Source organism: Doryrhamphus excisus, linkage group LG6 (assembly GCF_037039965.1).
Source record: "Doryrhamphus excisus strain RoL-2023G ecotype Guam linkage group LG6, RoL_Dexc_Guam_v1.1, whole genome shotgun sequence".
Classification (NCBI taxonomy): domain Eukaryota; kingdom Metazoa; phylum Chordata; class Actinopteri; order Syngnathiformes; family Syngnathidae; genus Doryrhamphus; species Doryrhamphus excisus.
In genome coordinates, this window is record NC_136362.1 from 13,309,346 (window position 1) to 13,330,295 (window position 20,950).

The window sequence follows — 20,950 nt, forward strand, 5'->3', positions numbered from 1 at the left end:
ATATGTGGCATCAACTAGTCACCATTCACCTAATTATTCTATATACATACACACATATATATATATACATATACACAGTATAATACTCTGTATAATACTTCACATGCACATAATTATGCAAAATGTCATTCAGAGGCACTATGACTTGGGGGAGTGCATGATTTTGAAGGTGCTTCTGCCTGCTTGCCACTTACCCATAGAGATCCATTTTTTGACAGCAGCACCAGTTGTAGCGCAGCATGTCAAATTCTATTTTTTTTACACTCTGCTGAATGAATGAATGAATGAATGAATGAATGAATTTGAAGGTCAAGATGGAGGATTATATACCCAGGCTTACCGTGTGATCAGACTTGCACAACAAAGTATCAGAACATATAGACAAACAACCATTCACACTCACATTCATACCTATGGACAATTTGAAGTCGCCAATTAACCTAGCATGTTTTTGGAATGTGGGAGGAAACCGGAGTACCCGGAGAAAACCCACGCATGCACGGGGAGAACATGCGAACTCCACACAGAGATGCCCAAGCGGAGATTCAAACCTGAATCTTCCTGATCTTGTGACTGTGTAGCCAACGTGCTAAGCACTTGGTCAATTTGGAACCACTTCCAGGAGTTTGATTTCAAAATGTTGAATCTCATCTCAGACATGACAGTTGTTTTGTTGCGTGACTCAAAAATTGACTGCACAGTTGGTTTGTGTAAGACAGGAAGTGAGAGTATAAGTTTGCACGCAATGTTTGTCTTCTCACTTTCAGTGTGGTTTGTAACCGCATCTGCAACTACAAGTACAAAAAATGGGAGATTTATGTTCTAAATAATTAGATAAATACTATAAATACTGTCATAGTCAACAAGAGGTTGTGTGAAGACAGTCCTAAAATGGCCATGCAACCAGAAAGCAGCTGCATGGTTGGATGGATTGGTGCAGGTCTATACAGTAACTAAAAACAGGATGACATGCATGACAAAAAAAGCTGACGCAAGAGAAGTTTTCTTGATTGGTTGTCTAGCAACATACAGTCACGTATTGTCAGAACAGCACACTCCTCTCTGATTAAAACCTTGCAGTCCTTACAATATAGACCCCTTTTACACATATTACTATCCGTGTTGTCACTTAAAGGTTAATTCATTAATAGCTAATAATTCTACCCTAAAATGAAGTGTCATGTGCTTTGGCTTTTATCATCAGACTAGCATCCCACCCTGGTGATCAGGCAACTATTACAGTTTCATGGGTTAGTGACCAGCATCCAAACAGTATACAGTGGTGGTCTTGCTAGTCTTACCAGCATACTATGTCGATCCTTGTCTTATTAGCATCGCATGCTGGTAGGCTGCTCCACCACACCAGCAGAAACCAAACGGTAGTGGGAGCACCCTGCTGGAAAAACAGCAGAAACCAGCATACGTTTTGTTTTCGTCCTGATTATTAACCTGACCAGACCATCAAAATTGGCAAAGAGTACATTTGGAATACAGGAAGTGAACAAATGTAGTATTGCAAAATAAGTATTGCAATTGATATGAAATGGATGAGGGCTCTGCTTCTTCGTAGTCCTTTTTGTGCATGTCATGAATGTCAATATATGTCATGTATTCCAATGTAACGTGTATGCATGTTCAAATGTTTGTTCTTTTTCTAATGGGAATATTGAGACAACTTTGAATCTATGTATAAATGAGTGTACGATAATATACAGTATTGGATTTTCCAATACTTGGGACTGTTTTAGGAAAAAAACATGGAAGTGTCTTAAATGCAATCATTATTTTGGGTAAATTTGTCATTGACAAATGTTTTCTGAAAAACAAACTGTTCTTCCCCACCTTTTCAAAAAGTATCTATATTTTATTTATTTACCTTTTCAGTTTTCTACAAAGAATTAACAATCAACATTGTTGTACATTGTATTCAATATACCCTTTAAGTCTTGTCGAATGTTTTGTTTATTTACAACAGCCAGTGTTATGCAGCTGTAACATTTTTATGACACACAACTGTATTTGTTGGGGAAAAACTTGAATAATGACAAATCTGGTATTTTGGAATGTTTAATTTTAGAGCAATTAATGTCAGAGAGAGGCAATGTTTTTGGCTTTGTGCTCACCATCATGGTGGCCAATTACTACGGAGGTGATGGAAATGACGTCGATTTCCAGGTCTGCCTGTTGGGGGCAGTAGCAACGAGCAGACGTTGACTCGCACTTGAAGGATTCAGACGAAGAACAAGCAACTGAAGAATGATGACGAAAAACAACGACGGAATACCTATTCCACAAAAGTTATTAAAACGCGAAATGTTTTGTAGTCAACAGATGAAATTTATTTAATGTAACTTCAGTTTCCGCTAGCATCTTAGCATCAGTACAGCAAAGTCACCTCTCTTGTTAGCATGCTAATATTAGCACCGCTGAAGCTTGGTCACTTTTGTTGACACCACGTGACAGTTTCTACTTTTCAAATGAAGTACTGGATTTTACCTCCATCCTGAATCCGTTTATCGAGTCAAGTTTTCATAAGTTACGTCAGACAGAAGGATGTCACCCTACAGGGTGAAAGCTCACGACGTCCAGCCAACATCACAGACGGCACCCTCCGTGGAAGATGATGACGTCACAACTTTGAGCTGGAAGCAACGGTACCGTGACATCAGCCCCGTGACGCTGCAGCTGGGAGGCGGGGCTGTGAGTGCCAGTCTGTACTGTGACGTCATTGATGGACTCCGCGGCCTGGCGGAATCCTTCCTAGTGGAGATTTACCGCTGTAAGCTTTGCCAGTTCACCTGTGAAATGAAGACCACCATCAGCAGCCACCTGCTGCTCAGGCACCACCCCCCATCCCTCACCTCGCTCTCCTGCATGGACGGGGCTGAGGAGGCGAGGCTTCAGCAAGCATCTTTGGCCTATCCACTGGACCTGGCAGAGTCCAAACAGAGTGAGGAGGATGAGGACTTCCTGCTCTACAACATGCTGGACAACATGAGTCCGCCCACCTGTGATGTAAACAGCACCGAGGGGGAGCTGCAGGTTGCTCACAACTGTGAGGTGACAAGCACACACACACACACACACACACAAATGTTGTGTGATTGTAACTAAGTGGACATGTCTTCCTGCAGGTTAGCCCTCTCTTTGAAGAGGACGAATCCATCTTCCCTCTTAAGAGGACGCCTGTAGAACTCCCTCATTCCACTGAGCCCCCAGCCACTCAGGAAGAAATAGCGCAGTCCGCCCACCTCATGACGCTCGGACTGTGTCGAATCACCGCCACACGGACGCCTTTGCCTCCGGTTTCCATCCAACAGCGTCCAGCTGATGACTTGGACCGGCTGCCATTGAAGGATACTCGGAAAGACGTCAAGAGACGGCGTCTGTCATGTTCTCTCTGTCTGGTGAAGCTGCCGTCCAGGCGGCTGTTGGACGCACATGTCAAGTGTCACCAGTCATCAAGCAGCGTCACGCGCCGTAGAAAGACAGCTGAAAGTTGGATGGAGCTGAAGCCTGATTGGAGGAAGCACCACAGGAGGAGGAAGGAGGAGAAAAAAGAGGATTCTTCAAACGTGAAAGCACTCCAACTTCCTGAAGATGTATACACAGGTAAAATAAAAACTTTTGAAAAAGTAATTGATCAGTGATCTATAAATACTGATATATACATGTCTTCTGTAGATGAAAAGAAATGTTTGATTGGACCATCTGACAGCAGGGAGAAGAAGGGGACATACCTGGACAGGTGATGATTGACAGTTCAGTGACATCATCAGAGCGACAAACTGAATTGTTTTGACTTGTCATTCCAGTGACTTATCAGCAACTTCAAAAGAAGAAGAGTCATCAGGTTTCATCTGTTCACTCTGTCACAGGTTACTTCAATACCCACAATTGCTCACCTCGCGTCTAACGTGGACCAATCAGAAACGTTGTTTCCTTCACAGAAAGTTCTCAAGCAAAGTGACACTGCAGCGCCACCTGGGGGTCCACAGTGGAGACAAACCTTTCTCATGTCCTCAGTGTTCTTACAGGAGCAGACTTAAGGACTCTCTGCTGCAACACATGAGGACACATACAGGTCACACGCATGAAGGCACACACACACACACAAGCATGCACACCAAGTTGACATGAGCTGTTGACACTGATACAGTGTGTGTGTGTGCGTGTAGGTGAGAAACCCTACAAGTGTGACGAGTGTCCGTATGCCTCAATTGATCGCAGTTCTTTGCTGCGACACTCGAGAACTCACAGCCAAGAGAAACCTTACAAGTGTCAACACTGTGACTACTGCAGGTAACACACTTACACAAACACACACACACACACACACACACACATTGTATCCCAACAGTTTTGTTTTTTATAATTGTCAGTATTCAGAAGAAAAGTTTGGATCTTCACGCTCGGCGCCATCACACCGGGGAGACGTTTCCATGCCAACAGTGTGAGTACTCCAGTCCCGACCGCCAGCTGTTACTGCAACACACACGCAGACGCCATGCCTCCTCCAAGAGAACCCCCTCGAAACCTACAACTCAGTCCCGTTGGACAACAAAAATGGAATCATCTCATAGAAAATATAAGAAGTCATAATAGTAACACTTTAAATGTGTTACAGTGTGTTCTATAAAGCTTTGTGCTTGACTTGAATTCATTAAATCCTGAAGTGATGTAGGATGAGGAAGGAAATATTTTGGACTATTGTCATGTGACAGTCTTTTGTCTATTTACCATTTTAACGCATTGTAATAACTTTTTATAAACATGCATTTTCTAATTCCAGCGTTTCATTTTGTTGAAAGATTGAAAGCAGACAATTGTCGCATTGTAGGTCTGCATAATGTTTCACACAATATAAATTATGCACATTGTCATCATCAAATGTACTTATTTGTTCATTTAACGCACACAGAACAATGCTAGCATGTTAGCAACTTCATGCTGTCACTTTTCTTTTGCATTGTACTATCAGCTGTGACTGTGGCTATTTTTTTATTTTTTATTCACATACCACTTACAGCAATCTGCTACCCGTAGGGGTCAAACTACATGTTTTGGACGCAGCAAAATGCGTTTGGTGCACAATGAGATGTTTATGCTTTGGAAATCACAGCAGCTGAAACGTAAGTTCCACCATTTTGTAGTTATTTCATCGTATTTGTGACACTTTTTAATGTCACAAAATGGCAATGAGCAAACAGGCTGAAAGTGATCATGTTTTACGCACAACAGGCATGAAGAAAATCCATCCATCCATCTTTAATGCCGCTTATCCTGCCTATGGTTGCGGGTATGCTGGAGCCTATCCCAGCTGACTTTGGGCAAGAGGTGGGGACATTGACCGAAATGCAAATGCAAGTTTTTTAAAAAAGATGCCATATTTATTTATTTTTGTCATTTAAAAAATCATGACTGGGCTACACGGCGGACGGATGGTTAGTACGCCGGCCTCACAGCTAGGAGACCGGAGTTCAATTCCACCCTCGGCCATCTCTGTGTGGAGTTTGCATGTTTGCCCCATGGGTTTTCTCCAGGTACTCCGATTTCCTCCCACATTCCAAAAACATGCTAGGTTAATTGGCGACTCCAAATTGTCCATAGGTATGAATGTGAGTGTGAATGGTTGTTTGTCTATATGTGCCCTGTGATTGGCTGGCCACCAGTCCAGGGTGTACCCCGCCTCTCGCCCGAAGACAGCTGGGATAGGCTCCAGCACCCCCGTGACCCTCGTGAGGATAAACGGTAGCCCCGATACCAATATGAACCGGTTAATTAATAATTTTCATACCAATATCTGTCATCCCTGAGTTGTGGACTCATAGACGCAATGAATTCATGATTGAAACACTTTTGTAAAATAAATGTGACACCAGCAGAGCACCTGTTTCATGGAAAACATGTTTTCAAACACTTTTATCTTTTGACTTTCGTAGTGTAATTTGTGTTTTTGTCAATAAAGTTGAAGACCTTTGAAGACAATGTGATAATCTTGGATTACAAGCGTGCAGATTACTTGCACGCTTTTAATCTGCTCAACATGTGCGACCGGAGGAAGTCACTGGTGGTCTCAGGTATTTTTGACTGCTTTGTCGTAGAAAGAGGGGGAAAAATCAAATATTTATTTTTTACATTTCTAAGAGATGAATTGTGTTCCTGGTGTTTGTTGTGTGGTAGCGGTGCTGCTGTGTGCCTTCTTTCCATCTGTGTGGGCCTTTGTTGAGGAGCTTGGTGACTCGTGAGTATAATTTAGTTCTACTGACCTGTCAGTGTTCAATGTATTTGGATCATGCTTCACTCAACAGTTTATTTAACCTTAACCTAGCTAACTAATCAACAAGAGCTTTGACTGGCAAACACTTATTACATTTTGTATACATAGCATTGATTTGTTATTACATTGTGTATGTCCATGTATTGGTTTTGTTTGCATTCATGACTTTTTATGCCCCAACAGTTTCGTGGATATGCGTGGAGACAACGACGTTTGGCTCATTAAAGTACGTTAATCAGGAGTGAACGTTTTACCACCTATGGGTCTCTCGATGCCACATTTTATGTGGGGGCCCTTTCCATTGCTGATTTACATAAACCCACTAAAGAAATTGAATGGCACTTTTCTTTATTTTTTCTTTTTGTTGTATTTAATTCGCAAGACAATGTGTCACACAATTTTCTCCATGTACATAAATATATTGGTATTTTTCCCCGTTTTTTGGCACCCCCTGGAGGCCACAATGCTCATAGCATTTCCTTACATTGCTTAATGCAGTGATTTTCAACCACTCTGCCGTGAGGAATTATCCAATATCATTAAAAAAAACATTTATTTATCATTTCTGCAAATATTATATCATTGTCGAGTGTTCGTGGTGTAAACACTGTCAGAGTAAATGAATATTCGTCCGTGTGGCAACACGTAGCTCATTGCCTCGTTCCTCCAATAGACTTAGTGATGCACGTGAGAGGTTGTGGTGACATTTTGTTACATTTTGATGAGGGGTGTGCCGTGAGAATTGGCCTATATCATTAAAAAACGTTATTAATCATTTTCTGCAAATATTATAATCATTGTCGAGTGTCAGTTTTGTAAAGACTGGCAGAGTAAAGGAATATTGGTCTGTGTGGCAACACGTAGCGGATTGCCTTGTTCCTCCAATAGACTTAGTGATGCACTTGAGAGGTCTTGGTGACATTTTGTAACATTTTGGTTAGTGGTGTGCCGCAAGATTTTTCCAACAAAAAAAACGTTCCATGGCTCAAAAAGGGTTGAAAAACACTGACTCAATGGGCCAACCGCCTCCGTGTGGTGCTGAACAATGTTTGATGTATGATGTGACCACAAAGTGGCACTGTTGTGTACCGAGGGGCTGATATGATCATTGTGTCTATGCAGTTTTACGCCCCCTGGTGTTCCTTCTGCAAACAACTGGACCCCGTGTGGCATCAGGTTGGTTCCGAGTTGAAGAGCGTCGGATCTCTGGTCAACGTTGGCAAATGTGATGCGACTGCTAACAGCGGTGAGATTACCTTCCTATTTTAACAAAGAAGCTACATCTCCATGTTAACACATCTCTTTCACATCTCACAAAGCTTTAGCCAAAGAGTTCAAAGTGAGAGGTTATCCAGCCATCTTCATGTGAGTGCAGTACACAAGCCAATCAGCATCCAAGACTCTGCAATGATGTCATCATGTCATCATTTGCCTTTTCAGGTGGAAGAAAAATGTCAAATATACTTATTTAGGACCCAGAACCAAAGATGGAATCATGGACTTTGCTGAGCGTGTTAGTGGGTAAGTCATCACCCTCCGCCACACTAACATGTCAGTGTGTCATCGTGTCAAATGTGGAAGTAATTGTGTGATCATGTTGTCATGAATCAGTCCGCTGATTCGACCTTTGATCAGTGTGCAGCTCTTCCAACATGCTTTGAGCCGTCATGATGTCATGTTTGTTTATATTGGGGCATCTTCGCCACTCAAGGTACACAAACACACACACATAAACTTAACACACACACACACTAACCACATTGACGTGTGTGTTTACAGGGTGTGTACTCGGCTGCTGCTCAAGATCTCATTACTTCTACATTCTTCTTCTCTGCCAGCAGAGACATCGTGCCCAAGGTTCAATCACAAAAAAACTATACATTCAAAGACACTAAGTGATTTAAGTCGAATTCATGTTTTGAGTGTAGATGTACATATTTTCTGGGATTTCAGAGCATACTTGAATGCATCAACTTGTATTTCCGCAGTAATGTTAGTGAGTGATAACGTCCATATGAATCCTCACAAGGATCGTGGGTATGATGGAGTCTATCCCAGCTGTCTTTGGGCGAGAGGCGGGGTACACCCTGGAATGGTGGCCAGCCAATCACAGGGCACATATAGACAAACAACCATTCACACTCACATTCATAGCTATGGACAATCTGGAGTCTCCAATCCACACACTGGATATATCTGGTATGAAATCTTTTGATATGACTGATATCTTCCAGAGCGTGTCGCTGCCTTCCCTTCCTGCTGTGGTCGTATTTAAAGATGGAACCTACTTCACCTTCAATGGTAAGACTCCACGTCTCACCTTTAACCTTTGCCCCCATCTCATCTTGTTTGTGTTTCAGAGGTTAGTGACGGTGAGCTGAAGGCGTGGATCAACAAAGAGCGCTTCCCGAACTACATGAAGGTGGACAGCTACACGCTGTACGCCATGGGAGAGTCAGGTGACCTGATGACACAACAACATCACTCAGATACACACAAACAAAACACAACATTGACATCTTTGTGCTAACTCTTCCTGCAGATAAACTGGTACTGTTGGCCCTGCTGGAGGAGGCCAATGTGGGACAACAAAGTCTCAGGTTTGACCTCTGCCAAGGACTTCATGTTTCTATGACCTCTATGTGACCTCACTTTATGTCTTTGTCACATGTTCAGGTACAAAAGTCTCGTACAGAAAGTGGCAGAGGAATACAAAGAAATCTACAGCAGGTCAGGAAGTCAACAGGCAGAATACAAATTCTAAAATGCGCTTTGCCCCTTAGTGTGTGTGTGTGTGTGTGAATTAAACCATGTCATGTTTTTGTCCTCATTCTTACAGAAATGTTCACTTTGGCTTCATGGAGGGAAATGAATACATCAATGGACTCATCATGGGGTGATCATGCACACAAACACACAAGTGACAATTTGTTTCCTGCGTTGTTGATGAGGATGGTTATTCATTTGTGTATGTGTGTTGTTAGCGAACTGCGTCTTCCCACCATCGTCATGTTGAACCTATCCACTGACAGCTACTTCCTGCCACTCACGTCAGTAGACACAGAACGCCACCTAGTGGACTTTGTGGACCAGGTTCTGGATGGCAGCATTCAGGTGAGACCTGAAATGAAAAAAAAAAACTTAGTTGGTTGTGAGACTCTTTCTTTTTGTTTTTTTAGAGTCAGGGAGGAAACGGAGTCACTCAGCGAGTCAGACGCTTCATTTACGAAACCAAAGTCACACTCATGGTACTCCCCGTCACCTCTTTCTGTTTGAGTCTCACTGTCCTCATGGTTGTCTTCTCTGTTTGTCCTGATGAAGCCACTCCTCATTGAGGCTCCGCTGCTCGGCTGCTTCCTGCTTGGCTTCCCGCTCGGGCTGATTGGATTCTTGTGCATGCTCTGCTGGAAGATTCGGTCCGGGCGAGGAGATGATGATGACGATGATGACAGCCAGGAGCTTGTGGCGCAGTCACGTAGAAAAATATCCAACAAAAAATCTGACTGATCTGCATCAGCAGAACCTCAGAAGAACTTGAGAATTGACTCCACCCAGAAACAAATTTGGAATTCATGTTGCACAGGCGTCTGATCTGATCTGAAGTCTGATCCGGCTTGCCAACTCATTTTATGTGGCTCACGAAAACCTGGAAATAATGTGTTTTTCCTTCTAAATGAGTCCTTTAAATTCTCTAAGTTCTTTTATTTTGACTGAAAAGATATTGTACTGCATGCAGTTCTTCTAAACTTTATTATTCTCTGATAATTCAACAAATAGTCCTAGCATTTTTTTTGTCGTTATTAAAAATAAGTACTTCATCTTCAGCTTTTCACCTTGACCTCCCTTTTCAAAGCAAGTTATCCATCTTTTTTTAAGGAAAACTATAATTGTGTAAAAATATGATGTGGTAATTATACATTAATATTAATATATTTTCATTTTTTCACGGTTAATTTTTTCCAGACCTGACTGCTAAGTGAATTGTGCAGGATTCAATATACAAAATATTTCTGTAGTTCTATAGTATTTGTTTACAACCCTCTAGATATGATTTTTACCATTATGAAAGCTCTCTGTAGACATGAAATAACACCCTTACAGTTACATGTGCACTCATATTAGCCAATATAGTACTTATATCAAAATTTAAAAGCCATTTAAGAGATAAGACTTGCGCTTGGGTGTTTCAATCAATGTCTTCCAAACATGTGGACAGGATTCAGTGTTAAGCTTTAGTTGGAGTACAACCACAACAGTGCCCTGTGTTATTATGATGATGATGATGACTATTATGTTAATATTGTGCCTGTTGTGAGATAAATAATTCAAAAATAATAAAAGCCTATCTGAGTGAGTCAATAATGTCAATGATGATTTTTTAAAATCAATTTACTGGCATGGTAATTAATGCATTAGTAAAATGGTAACAAACTGACGTCCAACACACTATTTATAGTGTTATTGTTTAATTATATACATACTGAATAATATACAGTAATAATAATAGTGTTGCTCTTTAATTCATCAATTTCAGCAAGTGAATACGTTGCATGTCAATAGTTTTACTATGCATGTGTACCTTCTTTGTTTCATAATAATCTTTTTTATTGTCCGAGAAAAAGTAACAAACTTTTGTTATAAATTTGATGATGTTGCCTTTAGGACACTTTTTGGCTTCCCTTCCTCGTCATCCTGTCAAGGAGGAGGGGCCTAATCAAGGTGAGTCAACATGCATCGACCGTCAATCACTGGTTGTTAGTTACTTTCATTGCGTGAATATTTACTTCTTCGCATGGTATGTTTAGTTACATTCACACATATAATTACACTTGAACTTAAGACGTTAAATATTGTTGAAACGTCTCTTTCCTTTAACGCTGTGCTTTTATTGTGAAGATCAGTCAGCGCGGAAGTTCCCCGCAGGCTCAAGTCAAACAGCTAATGGCTAGCAGCTAGCTCAATCCGTGAAATAAAGCTATAATCGATAATCGAACGGAACCGCCGCCTTTTTTCATGATTCCGACCAACTGAAGACGTTCGAGGAAGTTGTTGGCTCTCTCGAGCCGTCTCCATGGCGACGGAAGACTTGTACGAGGTGACGCTAACATGCTAACATGCTAATGTTCAAGTTATACTAAAGTTTACAAAGGTTTTATCAGCGTTTGTCCATGGAGCGACGTCATACAACACTTTATCAAAACCATCTCTGAAATTAATTTCATCTTCCACTTGGAGACACTAATTTGATTCAAAAGTCTCCACATAGTTAGCCCAAAGCTAATGAAGATCAGATGATCTTTAGTTTAATTATGGATAGGTGATATTTCTGTCACTGTTTTTGTCAATATTTATTACGTATATGTGTTGTAACGAGAATATGTAAATGAGCTGAGTTCTGCCACAGGTGGAGAGGATCGTGGATAAGAGAAAGAACAGGAAGGGGAGGGTTGAGTACCTTGTCAGGTGGCGAGGTTATGGCTCAGAGGGTGACACGTGGGAGCCCGAGAGTCACCTGTCCACGTGCATGGTGTACGTGCATGAATTTAATCGCCAGCAGGTACAGTGCCAGAGAGACGGCACCTTGCTGCGCTCCACCCGCAGCTACCTGTGCAGTTCGGCCCGCAGACCTCCGTGCGGCCCGCCGCCAGACCTCACCCAACTTCTGAACACTGGCCTAGATCAAAGCCTGGAGGGTCGGCCCGCCACAGTACTAAACAACCTGTCGCAGTCATCGGCGAGTCCGATGTCAGCACCCCCGGTTGGTCCGGCCCGCCGCAGCCTGGACTTAGCCAAAAGCGGGATTAAGATCCTGGTCCCCAAAAGCCCCATGAACAGCCACTTTGACTCAGAGGAGTCCCCCAGTGAGGCGGCCCATAGTCTGGACGCCGGTGCACGAGACGCCCACACCGTCCCCCCAGAGGTTGCCCTTGAGCAACCGGCTGGGGTTCAACTGGGCCCGGGGGAGGAACGTGCCCGCATGGGGATCAGGTCACGCTGCCATAACACCCTGCCCCCGCCGCGCCTGCCCATCACGCCTGCCGGCATGCGCTCCCTTAGCGGGACAGGTAGGATTCAAAAGTCAAAAATGAAGACTGCCTCTCTGCTACATGATTGGATGTAAACCCTGCCAGCATTATTTTGTGTCCTCAGGCACTTCCGGAATGATGGAGGCCGTTGCCGTCAGCAGGATGTCTGGGCTGCAGAGCGCGGTCACTGTGGCAAAGCGCCATCTGGAGGAACGTGCTTTTGACAAGCGTTTGCGTTTCAGCGTGCGGCAGACAGAGAGCGCCTACCGCTATCGCGACATTGTGGTCAAGAAACAAGATGGCTTCACGCACATCCTGTTGTCCACCAAGAGCTCGGAGAACAATGCCCTCAATCCTGAGGTGTGTAGACCATGTCCCCCACAAACAAAGCATGATTTTTTTTTTTTTTGTCATTTTCTCCAGCACCCCCGCGACCCTTGTGAGGAAAAGCGGTAGAAAATGAATGAATGAATGATTTTCTCCCTATGATCCAGGTGATGAAAGAAATCCAGAGCGCAATGGCAACGGCGGCATCAGATGACAGTAAGCTGGTGTTACTGGGCGCCATTGGCAGCATCTTCTGCTGCGGCCTGGACTTCTTGCACTTTATTAAATGCTTGACAGAGGACAGGAAGAAGGAGAGCATTAAAATGGCTGAAACTATAAGGTAAGTGGTTATTGAATTCATGGATGGTACACTACTTCCTGTTACCAGCAGAGACACTGCTGATTCAAAAAGTGGCATGAAAACAAACATGAGTTGAGAATATTCAGACAGGATTGAATGAAAAGAGTCAATAAATGAATTGATGAAATGGCACCGGCTGTGCGCAATAGCAGCGAGTGCTCTGCTTACGTTATCTTGTCTTCCTCAGGACATTCGTCAACACTTTCATCCAGTTCAGGAAGCCCATTGTGGCCGCTATCAATGGGCCGGCGGTTGGCCTCGGTGCCGCAATCTTGCCGCTTTGTGATGTAGTATGGGCCAACGAGAAGGCGTGGTTCCAGACGCCCTACACGTCTTATGGACAGACCCCTGACGCCTGCTCCTCATTCACCTTCCCCCGCATCATGGGCCCACTCTCGGTTAGTCTGCTTACACCAGGCTAACTTCCATGCTCATATTCCAGGCTAACAATTATTTTGCAGGCTAATGAACTGCTCCTGAGCGGCAGGAAGTTGACGGCTCAGGAGGCTTGTTCTAAAGGATTGGTATCGCAGGTTCTCTGGCCAGGGACCTTCACGCAGGAAGTGATGCTGAGAATCAAAGAGCTGGTGACAGTCGACTCTCTTGTGAGTCTTGCATGGACATGCAAGTGTGAAAGTGTTTCTACAAATCCTCTACTTCCTGTTTTGCAGGTTCTGCGAGAGTCCAAAGCCTTGATGAGGAACACCAGCCGCAGTGCTCTGGAGCAAACCAATGAGCGTGAGTGCGAGGCCTTGAAGAGAATTTGGGGCTCATCACAGGGAACTGACGCCATCTTGCAGCACCTGCAAAGAAAGTCTGAGCTCTTCTAGGACCTGGATTTCATTGTACCAGTACACTATGTGATGTTGGTGGCTGTGGACCCATAAACTGCAGGAATGATTAGCTAAAAGCTAAACTAGCTCATTAGCGTACCTGAGGTTTTCTCCAGCCAATCATCTGTGGACAAACTCAACATGAACATTCCTAGAGGGACATTCTAGACACTCGAGTCAACACTTGGACCCATTTCTCTCCTGGGATTTTGATGCCATATCATTGTGCCTTGTAATGTGGGTCAACTTTAACCGTTTGCCCGCTCCCTGTTTTTTCCAAGTCAACAGGAATTGACGTTTCATCTTTTCTAAAAGTGATAAAACAAAATGAATTATAGGCGCCCTGTACTGGTCAACCTGGTCTTTTAGGCCACTAATAATCCTGAAAATTTGAAGAACCAAATCAAATATGTTGAAAGGTCGGACATTATTCAAACTTTTGAAACTGTTGGGGGAAAATGTCAGAAGCAGAAGTCATCAAACAGCATGTTTATTGAAAATAAACTATCACATGATAAACTTAAATGAACAGTCATGACATGACTAAAAAATCTGACTGAAATATCAAACTACAGCGCTTCATTGGTGTGTTGACGGGGTGGAAGTGGCCATGTGTAAGCAGTAGGTATGGTCTTGGAAGAGAAGTAGAGTGTAGAAGGGTCCGCCCTGTGTGTACAGACTGTCGAAGCCGTGAACAGTCATGGCTACCCAGGATATCGAACAGGGCCCTTCCAGGTAACGCCTGCGAGACAGGTAAAGACATTGATTGACTGCCGAGATGGGAGGTGACTGCCGTGATGTCAGAGATTACCTTAGTTCTTGGATGAGTAACAAAATGTTATGGGGAAGCAGTAGCCCGCTCACAGAAAGGCTCGTGCTCTGAGCTACCGTGTTCGTCAGCTCTGGATACACCAATGAGGACAGGAAGTTATCAGGTGTGTTGTCACTGTGCCAAAAAAAAAGTCATCAAGTCACATGATAATAGGAAGCGTGTCGGCTGCTCTGACCGCCTTCTCACCAGCTCACATCGGCAGCCACTGCACCGAGCCATTCCAGGAAGCTGAATGCATCATATGACTGCAGGTCAGAGGTCATCATGGTGGGACAAGGCAAGTGAGTCAGAGTGCGACTTATGACCTCTGGTGTGTGCACAGACCATTCATATTGTGAGAGGAGTGGCTGCAGTGCATCTTTGTCCCCTGCATACAATAAAAAAAATGTAGAAATCACATTGTAACTTCATAGATGACTAAGCACAATGCATTTTTATGTCATAATTATTCTAAATTATGTTACTTAGTTTCTGTAACATACATTGTATCATGTTTGTACACACTGATACTGAGGCCATTGACTTTATATATTGGCAATAATTCCTCACCTGAATGACTGGACAACAGGAAGTCCATCCGTAAGGGAAGTCGTGACTTCAGACCTGTGAGTAGACGTTGGTAACCCCGCCCACCAGGAGTCACATCCATACTGATGACTACAAGTACGCAGAAGTGACGTGTTAGCATGGAAGGCATGCATAATATCTCTAATCAAAATATCTACATCGCATCCTGAGTAGCCATTGTGTGCTGTTGCTTTGCAGAGGAAGCAATCCAGACCGTGTCTGCTGACTTTTGTCAGCTTTGATCTCCAAGCTTTTCCTTCAACTCCCAACAGCTCGTATGAGTCTTTATCCAGAGAGAGACATAGGTGTCCTGTACACACATTAGTGAGACATCTTTAGGGTAATGCTAGTGCACATCTGCCAATAATAAAATAATTACACATGGGTTTTTACCATTTGGCATTAGAAAGACACAGTTGTCTTCTTCAATGCGAGTCTTGTAGGACAGGCCACACACTCCTGAAACAAACACCTCATCAGAGTATTGTTCATGTGGCAGCCCTGGTTGGATGTCGTTTGACAAGCGTGTACCTTGGCACACCGCAGTCTTCACGAAGTGTTGGTCGAGAAGTTCATAGAGCGGAAGCTTCCGGATCAGGTAGAAACTTTGGAAACTCTTCAATGCCACGTCCAGGTGAGAGGGGGCGGAGTCACGCTCAGGCAGCAGCACAGTCACCTGTGGAATAAAAGGTTTAAAACAAGATTAGATTAACCTTTATATAACATTACACCTGCAGACTTGAGAACACAATAAAAATATGTATAAATGTGAATATTTGCATGTATATACATATATAAGAAAATATAAAGCGGAGGAAAATGATGATCACATTGCTTGTTTCCATGTTGACTGTCTGCCCACGTGACGAAGTAGCGGCTAATGCTAATGCTCATACTACAGCACTTGCCTTGCAGTTAAAGTGCTGCTGCTCCACCTGCGCACCAAGACGGTTCTTGTCATCTAACAGACTGGACCTTTCACAAACCAGTAGTGAACGAGGTCTGCGCTCCAGTTCCGTGCTCATCGGAACAGCGACGTTCTAACAAACTTGATACAAACACACTACCGAGCAGTCCCAGCCGGAAGTGAAGCGCCACACTTGTTCCTGTTACGCCAAGCGTGCTTTTGTTTCTACGTCATTTTCCTCTGTTATTTACGATCTTACACTCATTTCGTATACATTTTTATTTACGTTCTGGTTTTAATATAATACTACAGACAACTTGGTTTTATAACTGACATTAAAAATAAAAAATATATTTTATGTATATTGTTATTATTAGTAGTAGTACTAGTATTATTATTAGTATTATTATTAATGCAACTACCATTTGCGACATTTCTTTACTGTAACTAAGATGAGACAGTTCTTCCAGCAGGAGGCAGCCTTGAGCAAAATTTAGCAATGACGTATTCCTCTTTTCTCATTCGCTTGTTCAGACCCGGAAGTCAAACTAGCACGTTGCGTCGTTCGCAGCGACGTTATCGTAACTGGGGGAAATACATAATTGTTCTAAAATAGATAACAGTTCGGCAGGACAGGGCGACATGGCGCTGGTGGTCGACTTTCAAGATGGACAGTTTGATGACGCAGAAGATGACAGGTTTGTGTGTTTTGTTTTGTTTAGGAGTATATGAATCAAGTTTTTGAGGCGTGAGTGCTTTGTTGACTTCTGAAATTACTACTGTTTCCATTTAAGGAGGGAAAGTCTAATGAAAGAATGTAAAATATCAGTTTTCTATACTATATGTAATTATATTCTGCCGAGTCCTGTCTGTTTTTTTCCACTCACATGCCTACGTCATTCATGAACGTCAACTCTATCATGTCTGCAACAGCTGCCAATCACAAGTGTCGACTGTTGAGCATCACGTGAACCAAGTCAGTCCACAGTATGATGGAGATGATGGTGATGATGATTATGATTATGACGATGACGATATTGACGACGACGACGAGTGGGCGTGGCCTTCAGGAGGAAGTGATCTGACAAAACGATACAACAGGACCACTTTAAATCAAGTAATATTATCGGACAGTAACTGATTGATTGATAACCGTGATGATTGACAGCTCACAATCAAGTGATGTTTGGGTTGTCTTCCAGGCTAACAAACAGAATTCATCCAATCACACACTTGTGTCGTCCAAGCAGACCGACAGATCTCTGAGGAGGTTCGAACACAAGATCAACCTGGGTAACAACAACACACCCACATAGAAGCACACACTGCACAGGAAGTCGTTCATTCATTGGGGTTTGTGTTTGTTTGTAGATAAACTGAATTTTGCAGACTCTGTGATCAATAAAGTGACGACAATGCAGAAGCAGAAGGACGCTGACACGTACGTGAATGCTGGCTAGTTTGAATTCTTACCATTCTCTCTTGAAGTAGAAGTGTCTGAGTGTTTTTGCCTTTCTTAAATTTTTACCCCCACAGGTATAGAGTGAAGGACAAATCCGATCGAGCCACAGTGGAACAGGTGCTTATTCATAAGAAGATGCTTTTATTGTGAAAAGAGCTGATAGAATACACGAGTCATCGAAAAAACTGTTGTGCAGGTTTTAGATCCTCGGACTCGAATGATTCTCTTTAAGATGTTGAGCAGAGGAATCATCTCAGAAATCAATGGGTGCATCAGCACAGGGAAGGAGGTGAGCTCATCACAAATCAATACTTCCTGTCTGCGGTGGAAGATTTTTCCTCAGGAACTTAATGTGCACTGCAGGCTAATGTTTATCACGCTAGCACGGCCAGTGGAGACAACAGAGCCATCAAAATCTACAAGACGTCTATACTGCACTTCAAGGATCGTGATAAATACGTCAGTGGAGAGTTCAGGTGATTCGCACAAAACTCTGTTCCTGGAGGTTTTGGTGTATAGTGCTCTGTAGTGTCTACCTGAGGGGAGGAGTTAGAACAGTTTGTGTTTGGGGTGTGAGGTGTCTGCAGTGATGTTCCCTGCCCACATTCTAGACCTGAACCAATACATAAATGAGTGTTGTGTTCATGTGCAGGTTCCGTCATGGTTACTGTAAAGGGAACCCCAGGAAGATGGTGAGAACCTGGGCCGAAAAAGAGATGAGAAACCTGATCAGGTCCGTAATCCAGTAAACCAAATCCAGTAAACCGTCATGTGACAAATTCCGAAAGTTAAAAAATTTGTTTCAGGTTGCAGACTGCTGGGATTCTGAGTCCAGAACCGCTTCTTCTTCGGAGCCACGTCCTGCTGATGAGCTTCATCGGAAAAGACAATACGTGAGGTCCAATCAGAGTCGCTCGTAACCAGCATGTCTTTTCATCAGATGACCTTCTTGAGCAGGCCTGCCCCGCTGCTGAAGAACGCCGTTCTGTCAGAGTCCAAGGCCCGGGAGCTGTACCTGCAGGTTGTCCACCACATGAGGAAAATGTTCCAGGATGCCAGACTTGTCCACGCCGACCTGAGCGAGTTCAACATGCTGTAAGTACACGCCCATGTGGTACCAGCCAATGGACGTTCAATGAGCAAGCTTGTGTCTGGTCTAGATATCACCATGGAGACGCTTATATCATCGACGTGTCGCAGTCGGTGGAACACGACCATCCGCAGGCGCTTGACTTCCTCAGGAAGGACTGCAGTAATGTCAACGGTGAGTCGTCCTTAGAACCTTTTCAGGAGTGACAGAGTTCTCATCCTTTTATTGCATTTTCAAGAGTTTTTCGTGAAGCACGGCGTTGCAGTGATGACAGTCCGGGAGCTTTTTGACTTCATCACCGACCTGTCAATCACCTGTCACAACATGGACCAGTACCTGGAGAAGGTGAGTAACTGATGCCAAGTGCCTGATGCGTGATGTTTATTTCCTGTTTGGCTTATCCTGCTTTACCATTGGTTGTCCAGATGATGGCTATTGCGTCTGATCGGACATCGGCTCAGCGGTCGGATCAGGACCGGGTTGACGAGGAGGTGAAGACCAAACGAGACCATGTCCACATATATGGTTTTGTCTGCATCACTTTGATGTTTGACCCCTGCCATCCATGTAGGTCTTCAAGAAGGCGTACATCCCGCGTACGTTGACTGAGGTCAGTCACTACGAGAGAGACTTTGACTTGGTCAGGATGAAGGAGGACGAGTCGGCCATTAGCGGACGTGACGATACTGTAAGTAGGAAGGAATTGGCATCACACTTGTCACTTCCTCAGAAATCGTCCAAAACAAACACATTCTTCCTCTGAGGTTTTCTCCTTGAAGAAAAACTTTTGGAGCAATCTAATGTTGCCGTGGATACCTCTGATGCTCAGTGTTTCTTTGGTTCAGATTCTGTATCAGACGCTAACAGGACTCAAGAAGGACCTGTCTGGAGTTCAAATGGTATGATGACATCACACTGGCTTATCATGTTTCACATGTGGCATTCAGTGATTAGATAATGACTGTCTTCGCGTTCTGACGTAGGTTCCGGCATTGCTGGAAGACGACAGATCTTCGTCATCGTCGTCGCTGGAGGAGGAAGAGGAGGATGAAGATGATGAGGCGGGCCAGCTGCAACCTGCCGACGAGCCCACAATGGACAAAAAGGTGTTGTCAATGTTGTCAGACCAACGCAACACTAATTATTAGTAAATTGGAATAATACTAATATATAGTAATATGTTTTAAATGTGGGCGACACGGCGCGCAGACCTCACAGCTAGGAGACCAGGGTTCAATTCCACCCTCGGCCATCTCTGTGTGGAGTTTGCATGTTCTCCCCGTGCATGCGTGGGTTTTCTCCGGGTACTCCGGTTTCCTCCCACATTCCAAAAACATGCTAGGTTAATTGGTGACTCCAAATTGTGAATGTGAGTGTGAATGGTTGTTTGTCTATATGTGCCCTGTGATTGGCTGGCGACCAGTCCAGGGTGTACCCCGCCTCTCCTCGTGAGGAAAAGCGGTAGAAAATGAATGAATGTTTTAAATGTAACAATACTAATATAATAATAATATTAATATCCACGTAACAAGGTTATTTGTGGTTACAGGAGAAGAAGAAGCTTGTCAAAGAAGCTCAGAGGGAAAAGAGGAAGTCCAAAGTACCAAAACATGTGAAAAAGAGGAAAGAGAAAGTGGCCAAGACGAAGAAAGGCAGATGAGGAGGACAGCGTCAAGACATCATCACATCATTTGTATGCAAAAGTGGCCTCACAGTCCAGATGCTGTACCCAATCACAGCTTAGATGTGTTGTGCTCTCAGATGAGTTCTGTCTAAAAATGAACAAAATAATCATAAATAATGATGAATAATGACATCAATGTTCATTTTCGCTGCAACTACACTAACTAAAGGAGCTGCTTTCAACAGTGGATTTTCTAATGTGAGTGTATGTGTGTGAAAGAGATATGAACAAGACATAGAAGATAGTAACCAAGTTATTAATAAACCAGACCGAGGATTCTATGGACGAAACGTTCCTGTCTTTCGTAATATTCTGAACATACAGTAGCTGTAACAAATGTTTGTTCAAAATGATAAAGTTGTTAAAGAAAAAATGTGTGACAGCAGATAACAATGTGCACGTACGCGACAATAGAGAGCAAACAGAGTGATGACATGAGTGCATGCACTGAAAGGTCACCTGTTGAAAGTATGTTCAAGGTCAGAGTGTTTGAGGTGTCAGCGATGACTTGGGGGGGGGGGTGAATGCATAATGGGGAGGAGCTAATGAGTGATGAAGACATGATGGGGAGGAGCTAATGA

General features: G+C 43.5%; 5 protein-coding genes across 5 annotated transcripts; 4 read left to right on the top strand and 1 right to left on the bottom strand.

Moving 5' to 3' along the window:
* Positions 1 to 2,158: 2,158 nt before the first annotated feature.
* LOC131126381 (uncharacterized) lies at positions 2,159 to 5,898 on the top strand. The gene is made up of 7 exons (XM_058068839.2): positions 2,159 to 3,060; positions 3,135 to 3,612; positions 3,685 to 3,748; positions 3,816 to 3,878; positions 3,951 to 4,084; positions 4,179 to 4,302; positions 4,383 to 5,898. The coding sequence occupies exons 1-7, from the start codon at positions 2,554 to 2,556 to the stop codon at positions 4,600 to 4,602; spliced, it is 1,590 nt and encodes a 529-aa protein (XP_057924822.2). The 5' UTR covers positions 2,159 to 2,553; the 3' UTR covers positions 4,603 to 5,898.
* A 105-nt stretch (positions 5,899 to 6,003) lies between these two features.
* On the top strand, positions 6,004 to 10,631 carry LOC131126382 (protein disulfide-isomerase tmx3a-like). The gene is made up of 16 exons (XM_058068840.2): positions 6,004 to 6,080; positions 6,184 to 6,244; positions 6,464 to 6,506; positions 7,403 to 7,526; positions 7,600 to 7,645; positions 7,721 to 7,801; positions 7,892 to 7,991; positions 8,060 to 8,137; positions 8,515 to 8,581; positions 8,641 to 8,739; positions 8,823 to 8,880; positions 8,957 to 9,010; positions 9,120 to 9,176; positions 9,265 to 9,394; positions 9,460 to 9,528; positions 9,602 to 10,631. The coding sequence occupies exons 1-16, from the start codon at positions 6,047 to 6,049 to the stop codon at positions 9,785 to 9,787; spliced, it is 1,287 nt and encodes a 428-aa protein (XP_057924823.2). The 5' UTR covers positions 6,004 to 6,046; the 3' UTR covers positions 9,788 to 10,631.
* A 396-nt stretch (positions 10,632 to 11,027) lies between these two features.
* Positions 11,028 to 14,352, top strand: cdyl (chromodomain protein, Y-like). The gene is made up of 7 exons (XM_058068830.2): positions 11,028 to 11,375; positions 11,685 to 12,345; positions 12,431 to 12,666; positions 12,801 to 12,973; positions 13,182 to 13,392; positions 13,456 to 13,599; positions 13,666 to 14,352. Exons 1-7 carry the CDS (start codon positions 11,352 to 11,354, stop codon positions 13,822 to 13,824), a joined length of 1,608 nt encoding a protein of 535 aa, XP_057924813.2. The 5' UTR covers positions 11,028 to 11,351; the 3' UTR covers positions 13,825 to 14,352.
* On the bottom strand, positions 14,303 to 16,334 carry rpp40 (ribonuclease P/MRP 40 subunit). Its single transcript, XM_058068831.2, has 8 exons — positions 16,135 to 16,334; positions 15,758 to 15,902; positions 15,620 to 15,685; positions 15,441 to 15,536; positions 15,209 to 15,316; positions 14,846 to 15,026; positions 14,639 to 14,773; positions 14,303 to 14,569 (listed from the first exon to the last, which is right to left on the bottom strand). Exons 1-8 carry the CDS (start codon positions 16,249 to 16,251, stop codon positions 14,407 to 14,409), a joined length of 1,011 nt encoding a protein of 336 aa, XP_057924814.2. The 5' UTR covers positions 16,252 to 16,334; the 3' UTR covers positions 14,303 to 14,406.
* A 333-nt stretch (positions 16,335 to 16,667) lies between these two features.
* Positions 16,668 to 20,556, top strand: riok1 (RIO kinase 1 (yeast)). Its single transcript, XM_058067351.2, has 17 exons — positions 16,668 to 16,831; positions 17,067 to 17,250; positions 17,336 to 17,426; positions 17,505 to 17,574; positions 17,670 to 17,712; positions 17,792 to 17,884; positions 17,959 to 18,071; positions 18,248 to 18,328; positions 18,402 to 18,488; positions 18,553 to 18,690; positions 18,756 to 18,859; positions 18,924 to 19,030; positions 19,111 to 19,176; positions 19,257 to 19,373; positions 19,531 to 19,584; positions 19,669 to 19,791; positions 20,235 to 20,556. The coding sequence occupies exons 1-17, from the start codon at positions 16,776 to 16,778 to the stop codon at positions 20,343 to 20,345; spliced, it is 1,638 nt and encodes a 545-aa protein (XP_057923334.2). The 5' UTR covers positions 16,668 to 16,775; the 3' UTR covers positions 20,346 to 20,556.
* Positions 20,557 to 20,950: the final 394 nt, after the last annotated feature.

Bases quoted from the DNA above. Each gene is read 5' to 3' on its own strand.
- LOC131126382 (XM_058068840.2), top strand. From the start codon at position 6,047: ATGTGCGACCGGAGGAAGTCACTGGTGGTCTCAG. The intron at 8,138-8,514 runs GTTCAATCACAA...GATATCTTCCAG, and splicing joins GCAGAGACATCGTGCCCAAG to AGCGTGTCGCTGCCTTCCCT. The intron at 8,582-8,640 runs GTAAGACTCCAC...TTTGTGTTTCAG, and splicing joins AACCTACTTCACCTTCAATG to AGGTTAGTGACGGTGAGCTG.
- cdyl (XM_058068830.2), top strand. From the start codon at position 11,352: ATGGCGACGGAAGACTTGTACGAG. The intron at 11,376-11,684 runs GTGACGCTAACA...GTTCTGCCACAG, and splicing joins CGACGGAAGACTTGTACGAG to GTGGAGAGGATCGTGGATAA. The intron at 13,600-13,665 runs GTGAGTCTTGCA...CCTGTTTTGCAG, and splicing joins TGGTGACAGTCGACTCTCTT to GTTCTGCGAGAGTCCAAAGC.
- LOC131126381 (XM_058068839.2), top strand. From the start codon at position 2,554: ATGTCACCCTACAGGGTGAAAGCTCACGACGTCCAGCCAACATCACAG. The intron at 3,879-3,950 runs GTTACTTCAATA...TTTCCTTCACAG, and splicing joins ATCTGTTCACTCTGTCACAG to AAAGTTCTCAAGCAAAGTGA. The intron at 4,085-4,178 runs GTCACACGCATG...GTGTGCGTGTAG, and splicing joins ACACATGAGGACACATACAG to GTGAGAAACCCTACAAGTGT.
- riok1 (XM_058067351.2), top strand. From the start codon at position 16,776: ATGGCGCTGGTGGTCGACTTTCAAGATGGACAGTTTGATGACGCAGAA. The intron at 18,072-18,247 runs GTGATTCGCACA...GTTCATGTGCAG, and splicing joins TACGTCAGTGGAGAGTTCAG to GTTCCGTCATGGTTACTGTA. The intron at 19,374-19,530 runs GTAAGTAGGAAG...TCTTTGGTTCAG, and splicing joins TTAGCGGACGTGACGATACT to ATTCTGTATCAGACGCTAAC.
- rpp40 (XM_058068831.2), bottom strand. From the start codon at position 16,251: ATGAGCACGGAACTGGAGCGCAGACCTCGTTCACTACTGGTTTGTGAA. The intron at 15,027-15,208 runs GTGAGGAATTAT...TATTGTATGCAG, and splicing joins CCTGTTGTCCAGTCATTCAG to GGGACAAAGATGCACTGCAG. The intron at 14,774-14,845 runs GTGAGAAGGCGG...TTTTTGGCACAG, and splicing joins GTGGCTGCCGATGTGAGCTG to TGACAACACACCTGATAACT.